Source organism: Protopterus annectens, chromosome 1.part0, assembly GCF_019279795.1.
Source record: "Protopterus annectens isolate FY-2018-M chromosome 1.part0, PAN1.0, whole genome shotgun sequence".
Classification (NCBI taxonomy): Eukaryota; Metazoa; Chordata; order Ceratodontiformes; family Protopteridae; genus Protopterus; species Protopterus annectens.
In genome coordinates this window covers 1,691,961,610-1,691,974,796 of record NC_056725.1, presented here as the reverse complement: position 1 = coordinate 1,691,974,796, position 13,187 = coordinate 1,691,961,610, and the positions used below count along the sequence as shown (strand labels likewise).

At 46.1% G+C, this 13,187-nt stretch overlaps 1 protein-coding gene across 2 annotated transcripts in view; it reads left to right on the top strand.

Annotated features, from left to right (window-relative positions):
- The window catches only part of LOC122799547 (BUB3-interacting and GLEBS motif-containing protein ZNF207-like), a 1,273,851-nt gene that overhangs the window by 390,008 nt on the left and 870,656 nt on the right, over window positions 1–13,187 (top strand). For both annotated transcript variants that reach the window (XM_044068680.1, XM_044068689.1), the window contains exon 4: window positions 12,386–12,544. In XM_044068680.1, the coding sequence (XP_043924615.1) occupies window positions 12,386–12,544 (159 nt within the window). The remainder of the gene's footprint in view (window positions 1–12,385; window positions 12,545–13,187) is intronic.

Genomic DNA, 13,187 nt, shown 5'->3' with positions numbered 1-13,187 from the left:
TCTATTTTTGGGATCAGTTGCCTGGGGAAAGGATGCAAAGACAGTTTGTTACATTTTGTGGGAGAGTTTTGCCAAAAACGGTTGTGTACTAGTAGAAGACTGTCAAGAATTTAGCAGTTTCCGTTTACTTCTCAGTGAAATGGACCTTATGAGGAATTTGTAGTTAGGACTGAAGCACAGTTGTGTGTGTGATCTGATTGTGTGTGTGTGTGTGTGTGTGTGTGTGTGTGTGTGTGTGTGTGTGTGTGTGTGTGTGTGTGTGTGTGTGTGTGTGTGTGTGTGTGTGTGTGTGTGTGTTTATTGCATTTTGTTGGTCTTCATAACCTTTTTCTTACCTCGAAGACTAGTAGTGCATATTTATGGTATTAAATGTATTAAATTTTAAGTTGTAATGTTTAAATACTTTTGTTGACAGTGATGTGATTATTGCAGTAAGGTACAGTTTCCCTTGTTAGAAATTCTGGTAATTGGAAAAGAATTTGGTTTAAGAAGAGCACTTTTACTCAGTGCCTTGTTGAGTTTAAGCATCACAGCTCTTCATGACATATGCAGTATATGTATGACATTTGCTAGAAGGGGGAACCTCATGCTATTTAGAACGGAGCTAAATTATGATTGCTTCATTTTTTTTTTAGGTGACTGACCATAGGAAAGTTAAAATGATCTGATGTTGTAAATCTTTCTTCATGCTTTACTATTAGGACTTCAGTTCCGTCCTTGGAACCGACATGGCCATTACCAAGCTTGTGGCAGCCAAAAACTCTCAGCTCAGACCTACTCATAATGCCCCTCTCATAGTCTCTTAAGTTCTCATTTGCCGCACTCCTTGTCAGACGTGCCAAGCCTTCTCTCAGCTAAGTGTTAGCTTTTTGTGGTTTTCTAGACTCTCTAGTGTGTTGTAAGACCGTTTTTTTTTTGTTGTCGTCTAAAGTTATTTCCTATCTCTACTTTGTTCTTTCTTGACTAAGCCCTACCCATTACCTTGGTAGTACCATCGTTGGTACTACTCCCTCTCTTTTACCTTTTGGTATTTCTTAGTACCATTGTTGGTACTCTTTCCTGTTATCTGTTCAAAAATAAAACAAAAAAAGTGATTTCTTTCACATCTTGTTGTTAGTTATATAATTTGTTGTGTGGTTATACTGTGTATTATGGTGGATAAGGCCAAGCTTGGTTTCAAGCAACGTGATAAGTGTTGGGCATAAGTTGCCCAGTTCTGATGGTCACGCCCAGTGTGTTTACTGTTTGGGCGTTGACCACCTTAATGTTTCTTGCGACATTTGTTCTAGCTTCAGCAACCGTACAGTGGCTGAACGCAAGAACAAAATTATCCTTAAGGGTATGCTAAAATCACCCTTTACGGAGGCTGTTTCTGAGACGGAGGTCTCACCACCTCCTAAGCATAAAGACGTTAAAAGACATAAGGAGAAATGGAGTCTTTCAGTTCTGACATCCCCGTCCTCCTTGGAACCAAGTCGACACCGGGCTTCTCCCGCGCCGTCGACACAGACAACTTCAGCACCAGGGTCACTGTCTTCTCCCTCGGTGCCGCCTTTGATTTTGACTCAGACTCCTTCCATTGTACTGACCTAGGCACCATCCCCTGTGGTGCCGACTTTGTGATATAGGCTCTGACTACTGAACCTGCATCGGCATCTTCCCCGGCCATGGTGCCGATGTCTTACACGGCTCCTTTGGTAACGACTCCTTCAGTTCCGAAGATCAAGCACCTTCCAAGAACTAGGTATTCTCCTCCTTATGAACCCTTTTTGGGGATAGCAATTTAATCCCTTTCTTGAGAGACCAGACTCCCCATCGGCAACGTCCTTCAGATCCAACAGGATGTAATGAAGGTTGTGGACCAGCTGCTGGCAGCTAGAGGATTAACCACCCAGACCAGGTCTTCCCTCCCCCTTGGAGTGGAAGCTTTCACGGCATATTCTAATGTCCATCCTCCTCCGACCTTCACCCGGGTTTTGGAGACTTTGGTACCGATGGCCGTCCTGGTACATACCGTCTCGGCGCCAACAGCAGTGGCTTCCCTGTTGGCACCAATTACTCTTGGCACCATGGCTACTTTGAAACTGGGGCACTCTTGGAACAGTGATTGGACGGTCGGCACCATGGCACCTAGTTCGATGCCGATTTTTTTTCTGTGGTGCTGTCTACGGCCATGGCTCTCCCGGCAGCTGCCGTTTCTCTCAGAGCTCCTCACCTGGAGGCAGCTCCTTGGGGTGGGTTGTGACCCCAGTTCCGAGGTCGTCGTCCTCGGTTCTGGGCTCCCATTCCTCCTCGGGTGGGTATGCTTTCCAGGTGATGGAGAGGGTCCTTGCTTCAGCAAGCTCACAGTTGACACCATTGGCATCGGAACCAGAACCCCTCTCTGGCTTGCAGCTGTCTCACCCTCCTACTCTGGAACCTTGAACATGGGTGCCACAAGACCTGCCTTTCAAGGGATCTCTTTCTCTGGAGTCCTCCTCAGAAGATCCCACCACGGAAGAAACTTTGCAAGAAGAAGCATCTTGATTTCCCTGAGGAATCCATCACTGAAGACACTGATTGCGATGAGGGAGAAGGGGTCTCCACGGTCTTCTCTGGAAGATGTCTCATTTGGAGACATTCTCGAGATCCTCAAGCAGAGGGGAGACTGGAAGCCGTCCAATCCTTCGGAGGAATCTGTGTTCTTGCAGGCTTTCCGTGCTCGGCCATCTACTTCCTGGGTGACCCCACCTGCAGATGAGCTCATTTGACGTATTGTGCAGCATGCCTGGAAGGCCCCGGACAGCATAGAACCCATACCCCGGAGGCCAGATAAAATTTTGTCCACCCTGGAAGACCAGCCCAATTGGTCCAAACAACTAGTAGCCGATTCCAAGAGGGAACTGGAGGAAGATAGTTCCACTGTTCATCCCCCGAACAGGGAGTCTCAGGCTATGGACAGACTGGGTGCAGAGGATAATATCCAGAGGCTATCATATGCCTTTCGACCTTACTCCCAGACTCATAAAATGAATCCCTGATGTCCCACCTGGTCAGAGGGAGGTTGCAGCCTTAGAAATCGAAAAGCTGCTAAGAAAAAGATTCATCCAACCAGTCCCACCAGACCAAATAGGATCCGGCTTTTACTCAAGGTTCTTTTTAGTGCCAAAAAAGACAGGGGACTGGAGATCAATACTGGATCTCAGTTTACTAAATAAATTCATCAAACCTCAAAAATTCCGGATGGTCATGGTACAATCCATTCTCCCCTTTCTGGGGAAGGACAACTGGATATGCTCTGTAGACCTCCAGGACGCGTATTACCACATAAAGATGGACAAACGCTCCTGGAGATTTCTCCGCTTTCAGCTGGGAGCCAGTCATTATCAGTTCAGGGTACTACCCTTTGGTCTCTCGACAGCCCCCAGAGTGTTCACCAAATGCATGGCAGTTGTAGTAGCTCATCTCTGACTACAAGGATTCCAGGTGTTTCCATATCTAGATAATTGGGTCCTGACTGCCACAACTAGGAATCTTCTCATTCTCAGTCTCTCTCACCCTCAAGGCCTTACTCTTCGCATAGGTATCATGACCAACATGGACAAATCACACATCTCCAACAAGAGCACTGGAATTTATTGGAGCGTTCTTCGACGCAACGTCTTGTCAAGCTTGCATCCCTCATCACAGGCTTTCAAAAATAAGAAACCAGATTAAAGTCCTCCTCCCGCAGACATTTGTACCAGTACACCTTGAATTACAACTGTTGGGCTCTATGGTATCAACCATTGCCTTGGTACCACTGGTGATGAGACTATTGCAGTGGCTCTTCTCATCACAGTGGTCGATTTTAACTCACCCACTCGACCACATGATACGCCTTACAAATCTTTGCAAGAAACAAATGCTTTGGTGGATGAAGCCAGAATCAAATCTTTGGTGCAACCATTCTGTCTTCCCCACCCCAGGGCCAAGGTAACCACGGATGCATCCCTGTTGGGGGGAGGCATTTCCAGAGAAAGACGGTCCAAGGCACCTGGTCCCTCATGGATGCCAATTTGCACATAAATGTCCTGGAATTGAGGGCAGTAATCTTAGCGTTGCAAGCGTTCCACACATCACTTCCTTCCGGGACCATTGCAATTCAATCGGACAACATGTCATCTGGTACATCATCAAACAAGGTGGAACCAGGTCTTACTCCCTGTGTCAGGAAGCCATGAGAATTTGGCATTGGGTGATGGCTTCCAACCGCTTTCTCATAGCAATGCACATTCCCGGGAGTTCCAGTCTTATTGCGGACAATCTGAGCAGTATCATTTTGATGCCTCACGAGTGGTCCCTCAATCCTATAATAGCAGATCATATCTTCTGCAGTTGGTGCAGGCCTTGCTGCAACCTGTTTGTTTCTCCCCTAAACAATAAATGCAGAAGCTATTTTGCCCTGATCCCCCCTCAGGTGTGGTCTCCGAGGGATGCTCTGACGCACGATTGGCCCCCGGGTCTACTGTATGCCTTTTCTCCATTTCCCCTCATCCCGAAATTCCTTCAGAAATCTCAAAGGTGGAGAAGCAGAGTGATCCTCATTGCCCCTTATTGACCCCGTCAAGTCTGGTTCCCTTTCCTATGGCCTCATCTGATTCACAGCAAGTGGATCCTGGATCAATCCCAGGGTCTGCTGTCTCATCCTCAGGGACTGATTCACCCCAATCTCCACAGCCTCAAGCTCACAGCATGGTTTCTCCACTTCCGATGATTGCCAGGCTACCTGATATTTCATCCCCTGTTCGCTAGATCCTTCTGGCTTCACACGAACCTTCCACCAGAAAAATTTATTCCAGTAAGTGGACTAGAATATTTTCCACGTGCAGTCATCACATTTGGCTTATCCCTGCCAGGGTAGCCCTCGGCCGGCCCGAATACCAAAGGCTTAGTATTTCTGTGTCAGTTGCTGTCGCTTCAGGACTGACGTCAGGTCATCTGTAGTGTGAAGTAAGGCAGCCGACGCCATTACATCAGTCTTTCTTGCTGCGGAGACTGAAGCAGAAGCAGTTCGTATGAGTGCTGGTCGGCCTCTACCTGAGTTTCGTCTTCCGAATTGAAGCTGAAGTCTTCTAAAGCCAAGTACCCTGTTGGGGATCCTTTTTTCTTGCACTAACCTATGCCAGAAAAAGTTAACAATGGTCTCGCCTGTGGAAAGCAAGTACCATACTGAGACTTTTCTTACTGCGTCACTTGCTTAGGCCCTGACAACGACGACCCACCCTGTCACTTCAGAACCATACATCTTCAGGCCCTTATTGTAGCTAGATATTTTCGCTTGCAGTCCTCAAATTCTGATATAGCTTCGGTAAGCCATCCAACAGCAGATCTTCTGAAAAAAACGTAAAGATAAAGACGGAGACAGACCGCACAGGTCCAAACCTACCAACAATGCTTCCGTTAAGCTAGTCGTCAGTCCTCCGGTCCTCAGTGAGGCGCTTTCACAGCCCCTGATGCCTGCTTCTATGGATTCGCAGGCCGTTACTGAGATCCTTTTGGAGTCCAGTATGCCACAAAACTCTTCAACTATGGATCCTGCAGTTGTCTCTCCCTCGGATGGTCCGGAGCCGCTGAGCAGGCACCGGCTTCCGAGGAAGTCCTTCACATTACCGATTCTCGACACAAACCGATGACTTCTTTTGCGTCTGCCGTTCTTTCGAAAACTACCGAGTTTCTTAAGCCCAGGGTACGAACCACACCCAAGAAACCAACGACCCATTCTCAGGCACCCGCTTCCTTGCCTCAGTCTCAAATGCTTAAAATGGCGGAAGACCTTGTCATGCTGATCAGGGGAAGCCAAGCTACCCCTTCCAAAAGGAAAAGAGATCTGTCCTATGTAGTTTTGTCTGAACAGGAGTCTGATGGCTCTGATGCATCTGAATATGAAAAGGAGTCTGATGACTCTGATGCATCTGAATATGAACAGGAGTCTGATGACTCTAATGCATCTGAATATGAAGACATGCAATCCCCTCTCTGCTTATAAGGATTCTGATGCAGAGGATTCCATTCCGCCAGCCTCTCCCCCAGAGGACTTTTCCTTTGAGGAATCCCTTCTTACATTGAGAGCATTTCCAATGGGAAATTCAGGACTACCCTCAGTCTACAAAGAGACTCAGGGAATTCTAAGATCTTCTACAGCACAGACTCTTGGCCATTCCCCCAGTACTGGATGTTGTGGAAGATGTTTTCCTGGAATCCAGTTTGACTCCTGACACCCTCCCTCCTGCACGCAGAAAACCCGACAGGTATTACAGAGTCCCTGACCCACACAAATTTCTTTTTAAAAATCCTACTGCTGACCCTGAGGTAATTTCACAAGGGTCTAAAGGAATTAAAGCAACCTCTGCTAAGAATCCCACCCCCTCAGATAGGGAGTCCCAAGCACTAGACAGATGGGGTAAAAAAGTATACACTTTAGCTACTCTTGCCATCAGAGCACTAAGTTGCCAATTCCATATGCTAAAATTTCAGCAAAATACCCTGGAACTCCTCAAACAAAAAATGTTTTCCTTTCGTGCTTGTGCGGAATCTAAAGAGTTACAAGAGTTAATGCATTCTGCCAGTTAAGTAACTAAACACACCTTGCACTGTGGTTTTGACACCCTAGAAGCTTCTTGCAGGGCAGCAGTCACCGGTTCTGACCTTAGAAGATATGCATGGCTTAAGGAGCAGCTCTTGCCAGACCATGTTAAATCTAAATTGTTGAATGCCCCCTTGCACAAAGACAACTTATTTGGCACTAAGGCTGAAGAGGTCTTAAAAAAAGATGGAAGAAAAAGCAAAATCTATGCAGACAGTTAAGGACTTCTTACAGGTCCAGCCACCCAGGTTCAGTAGGCATTGTCTCTCCAAGCACTGGTCCTTTCCTGCTTTCACCAGGTCAGTTCAGCCCAGACCCCATGAAAGCAGACCCCCCCAGACAGCAGCCACAGGGAATGCAGAGATCTAAACAGTGGGCTTCCCATACTTCAAAAACAGGGAGTTCTAAGCCACCCCCTTATGGTAACAACTCACAATGACTCTCCTCTCCCACCACCTCCCTCTGCCCACCTTCACTTACCCCTAGGAGGAAAACTGTCCTTTCACGCAAGCACCTGGGCCACCATTTCCAACGACAGCTGGGTTCTCAACATAAGAGTCCCAGGGATACAAATTTTCTTTCCACACCCTTCCAACTACAAAATGGTTTGCAGATCTACCTCCAAACCAGTGGGCAGAGGTGCAAAAGCAAGTCCTTTCCCTGCTCTCAATGAGGGCAGTAGAGCATGTTCCTGCAGAACAGAAAGGCCAAGGTTTCTACTCCAGACTTTTCCTGGTACCCAGAAAAGAGGGCACTTGCCCCTCCATTCTCGATCTATTCATTCTAAACACCTTCCTGGTGATACCAAAATTCAAAATGCTCACCCTCCAGCAGCTGCTACCCATGCTCTCCAAGGATGCTTGTCTAGCCACCCTAGACCTAAAAGAAGCCTACCTCCACATTCCTATCAGGGAATCATGTAGGAAATATCTCAGTTTAGGGCAAGATCTCTGCACTTTTAGTTCTCTGCACTTCCCTTTGGCTTATCTACTGCTCCCAGAGTTTTCACAAAATGTCTGGCTCTGGCCATTGCCTTTTGCCGACAAAGGAATATCCAGATTTACCCATACTTAGAAGACTGCCTAATTCAGGCAGGCAGCCAGGAAAAGCTGCTCAAGCATCTGGCCTTTGTAAAGTCCCTACTAACCTCCCTAGGATACACAATCAATGAAAAGAAATCCAAGCAGGTACCCACCCAAAGGATTATATTCCTGGGAGCAAGCCTGGAGACAGCATCACAGATGGCATGCCTTACACCAGAAAAGCAAACTTTCCTGACAGCCTACTTCTCTCACCTAGCCACCAGACCTCAGTTATCTGCAAGGAACATCCTGCAAGCTCTGGGGTTCATGGCATCTTGCATTCTACTCATTCCATATGCCAGACCACATATGAGGAAACTACAGTGGTACCTAAAAAGCCTTTGGTGTCAACACTCTCAAGACCTGGAGACTCTTATACCCATGATACCTTGCCTCAAAAAAGATTTTCTTTGGTGGGCAACAGCATGCTCCCACAACAAGGGACTACCTTTCTCACCACCCCCCGCCGGCCAGACCCTCACCATAGATGCATCAGACTATACCTGGGGTGTACACCTGGACGGCAGGTGCATACAAGGTCAATGGAGCCTACAGCAAATCCCTCTGCACATCAACCAAAAAGAGATGATAGCTCTCCAGCACGCCTTGACAGCTTTCAAGCCCCTTCTCTCCCCAGGGGCTCTCCTGATCAAAACAGGCAACACCACTGTGATGTGGTATATCAACAAGCAAGGAGGGACTCACTCCTACCCTCTCTGCAGGCTAGCCATGACCCTGTGGCACACAGCCGCTGCCATGCAACTCGCCTGTTAGCACAATTCCTACCAGGTTCTCAAAACTCTCTGGCAGACCACCTAAGCAGAAATCTTCTGGACCCACACAAGTGGCAGCTCGACAAAAGAACCTTCACACTAATAACTCAGAAATGGGGCAACCCGAAGGTCGACCTCTTTGCTTCCCACACGAACCATTAGCTCAGCAAGTTCTGCACCAGGGAGCATCACTGCATGGCTTGGAAAGTGGATGCCCTTTCTTTCTCCTGGGTCAGTCTAATGTTCTGTGCCTTTCCTCCACTACATCTCATCCCCAGGGTACTGCTCAAAATAAAGGAGGAAAAACCAAGGGACAGTTCTTATTGCTCCGACCAGCCTTGCAAGCGCTGGTACCCCACTGCTGCACAGCCTGTCCCCACTGCCACCATGGCAGTGGGGACAGGCTGCCACCATGGCATCTCACTCAGATTCCAACCCTCCTGACCCAGAGGGAGAATTCTTGCATCCCCAATTGCAGATCCTCAGTTTAGCAGCTTGGCTTATTCCCTAACCCCCAAGCAGTCTGCCAACCTCAGTAAACCGGTTCTAGATGTTATGCATGAGGCCAGACACCCTAACACTAGAAAGTCTTATGCCGACAAATGGAAAATGTTCTGCACCTGGATTCCGGTTAAGGGAGCCAGTACAGCACAGCCCTCCCTTCCTCTTATCCTGGATTTCTTAGCTGACCTGCTACACAGTGGTCTGTTTTTTTACTCTATTAAAATTCTTGCCTTGCTTTCTCTGCTCATTTCCCCACTGAGCAGACCCTTTTTTCACACCCACTGATCAAACAGTTCCTAAGAGGGGCTAGCAACTTGAGGCCACCCAGAAGAGCACCAACCCCAGCTTGGGACCTTAACTTTGTGTTGGAAAACTCACCCTGTCCCCCTTCGAAGCAGCCTCTTCAGCAGAGCTAAAATTTCTCTCCTGGAAGACAGCTTTCCTTCTGGCCATCACTTCAGCCAGAAGGGTCTGAGCTGCAAGCACTCATGGCTGTGGAACCCTTCATCATCTTCCATGCTGACAGGGTATCCCTCAGGACTAACCCATCCTTCATGCCCAAGGTGGTGTCCAGTGTGGCTCTCGACCAATCCATTCATTTGCCCACCTTTTTCCCTAACCCACAGAACAAGGGGGAAAGGATCCTGCACACTCTAAATGTGCACAGACAGCTCAGATTCTATCTAGACAGGACTAAATCCTTCAGAAAGTCTGATCAATTGATGGTTAGCTTTGCTGCAGTGGCAGAGGGCAAAGCCATCTCCAAACAAACCATTTCCAAATGGATAGCACATTGCATCCATTTCTGCTACAAGCAACACGGAAAGCCTCCCCCCAAGGGGGTCAGGACTCACTCCACCAGAGCAGCCTCCACCTCTGCAGCTTTCCTCAGAGGAGTCTCCACCAGGGACATCCTGGAGACTGCCACCTGGACATCTGTTCACACCTTTACCAAACATTACCACCTGCCTGTCTTTTCCAAATCCAGGGCAGGGTTTGCCTCTGCAGTCTTGCAGGACATCCTAGCCAGGCCCTAGTTTCCTTGACTGCCTCCACCCATTTCTTCAGCTTTGGGAATCAACCCAAATGTGATGACTGCCAACAGTGAAGCACGAAGGACATAGTACAGTTTTGTACACTTAACATAAATGTAGATGCTCGAGTGTATTCACTGTTGCAGTCCTGGTTTCCCTCCCTCCAGCTCCCTCTTCTTTCTTCTCTTTCCTTACAAGGGTCATATTGGTATTTACTTTCTACTGGTGGGGTTCTTCCACCAGAATCTGGCACCCACTTGGGGGCAATTGACAGGTTAGGGCAAGAAAAACTGATGTAATGGCGTTGGCTGCCTTACTTTGTACTACTGACGACCTGACGTCAGTCCTGAAGCAACAGCAACCGATGCAGAAATACTAAGCCTCTGTTATTCGGGCTGGCCGAGGGCTACCCTGGCAGGGATAATCCAAATGTGATGACGGCAACAGTGAATACACACAAACATCTACATTTATGGTAAGTGTACACAACTGTACTTTCTGTAGATGGGCCAAAGAACATAACATAGACCCCTTTTCCATGCCTATTTAGAAGATCCTACAGTACGTCACTACCCTGTTGCACGCAGGAGCTTCAGCATCGACAGTTACAGTGCATTTAGCAGCCATTGCAAACTTTCACAATGGACTTGACGATTCATCTTTTATGTCACACTGACTGTGCAAAACCTTCATGAAAAGAGTATTGCGTATTAAACCTCCTGTCAAGCCTCCTATAGAGCCATGGGACTTGACTTTGGTTCTTCAGTCGTTAACAAGTCCTCCCTTTGAGCCTTCTAATTCCTGTGATATAACATTTTTGTCTTGGAAAACTCTACTACTAGTAGCCCTTACCTCAGCGAGAAGAGTATCTGAGTTGCAGGACTCGAGTGTCAAGAGACCTTACTTGTTTTTTAATAGGGAAAGAGTGTTCCTACGTACTGACTCCTCCTTTTTGCCCAAGGTCATTTCTGGGTTTTTTTATTAATCAATCTGTTGACCTGCCGTTTTTTTTTCCTCACCATTCATGTAGAGGGGAATACCTTCTGCCTACCCTCGATGTTCATAGGCAACTTAATTTCTACTTGGACAAAACTAAATCTTTCAGAAAATCATATCAATTGTTTGTGGCCTTTGCAGGACCCAGAATGGGTAAGCCTGTCTCCAAAATGACTATCTTCTTGGCTTAGGAATGCCATTACTTTCATCTACCATCAGAACAAAGTGTCCTTACCTTCCAGGATAAAGGCTCACTCTACTAGATCGATAGCTACCTCAGTGGCCTTTCATTCGAGAGTCTTTATGGATGATATCTGCGCAGCAGCCACTTGGGCAAGACCTCATACCTTTATCTCTCATTACAAATTGGATTTGGCCTCCAGGGGGCGAGCATCTTTTGGTTCTATGGTGCTCAGGAATGTCTTTCTTTAAGGCCACCCAGGACTCAAGTAACTGGGGACTCTGTCCTAATAGTAAGGAATGAATAAAGATTTACATCATCAGATAAAAAAGTTATGTCTTACCGTAACATTCCATCTGTGTTGTAGAGCTTTATTCATTCATTACTTCCCCCTGCCTAGACTCCTGATGGACTTTAGGATTTCCTTATTAGTTAAGGTATCTGCTCAGACAGAGCTTCCTACTATCACTGTTATTACTTCTGTACTATAATGGCGGGCATCCTCGATCTGAAGAGACTATGAGAGGGGCATTGTGGGTGGGTGGGTGTTAGCTGAGAGTTTTTGGCTGGCGCAAGCTTGGTAATGGCGGTGTCGGTTCTGAGAACGGAACCAATGTCCTAACAGTAATGAATGAATAATCTACAACACAGATGGAATGTTATGGTAAGACATAACTTTTTTTTTCCTGGTATAGTAGCTTAACATTTTATCTTCGGTTTGAACTATTTATGTGAAATGTTGTGTAAAAGTCTTAAAACATGATACGAATTACATTTAATAATTAATCAATAATGGTTAACAAAGGGAAAACGTGTAATGAATTGATGCTACTGCATGAGAAAAATTCCTCTTTATGGTAGATTTCATATGTGTAGGTTCATAGAGGAATACTAGGCTAACTGCCCTTGCAGGCCATTTTAAGCCCAGGTTATCCATATGTAGTTCCAAGGTCTATTGTCTATAGGATAGTGGTTAGTTGTGTGTAGGATAGTGATTATTTCTAGGAAATATTGAGTGTTTGTAGGGGCCACATTATAGGAAGAGCACATTTAGATGCTGCCTTTGTCAGTAAGTAGTACAAGGGACAGTCCTAGGGTAAGTGTGTGTGCGTTCTTGTTTTCATCATTTTGTGATGATGTAAACCCTGTCTAATTACAAGACTCCTGCATTACTTGGTGTGTACAAGACTGATTCTTTTTTTTTTCCTTAGATGATGAAAAAAAGAAGTCTGAAAAAACTAATCCCGAGAGTAGTTCTTCAAAACTGGAACCTACTACATCATCATCCTACAGTCAGCAGACCTGGCAAACAAATCGGATCCCAAACTTGGGTGTGATGAGAATGGCACCTCCAGGTGGTATGATGCCAGGTATGCAAGAGGTATAGACTGAGACTAGTGATCCGTCTACTTTTAAGTGATTCTGTAAATAACAATTTTTCCCCTTTAAAAGGAATGAAATTTAAATGAGAAATGAGAAGTGTTTATTTAAAACCACTGATTTACTTTTTTGTTTGGGGAGAAAAAACACATGCTTCTTATTGGGGTGTTTGCAAGTAACTGTTGTGTTACTTTGTTCACGTAGCAGGTACTCGTATTACTGCTTTAAGATCCTCCACAGTATATTATGTAGGCATTCACTAAGTCTTTAGCTGTGGAAGCACTTAAATTGTTTTGTTTGCTGTATTACTAGAGGGGACAACAACAAAACAGCTGTCACACTCACTTTGCATACAAGTTTCATGAAGTACATCAAAATGAACATTACCAAAGGATTTGCATGGCATTGTGTTGTCTGTTCAGACACTGATTAATGAATTAGGAATCAGTCTTGAGTTGTAGCTGTTGAGTAAAGTCCTGTAATGAAAGAGAGCTTTCTGTGCTCACTGCAGTTCCTTGATGCTGCCTGAAAGAAGTGGTTGGGCTCTTAGCATTGTGATGCCATTGTGTCACTTTAAACCTTGTTTTTAGCAGTAAAAGAAATACTAATAATAATGATAAGAAAATTCTTAAG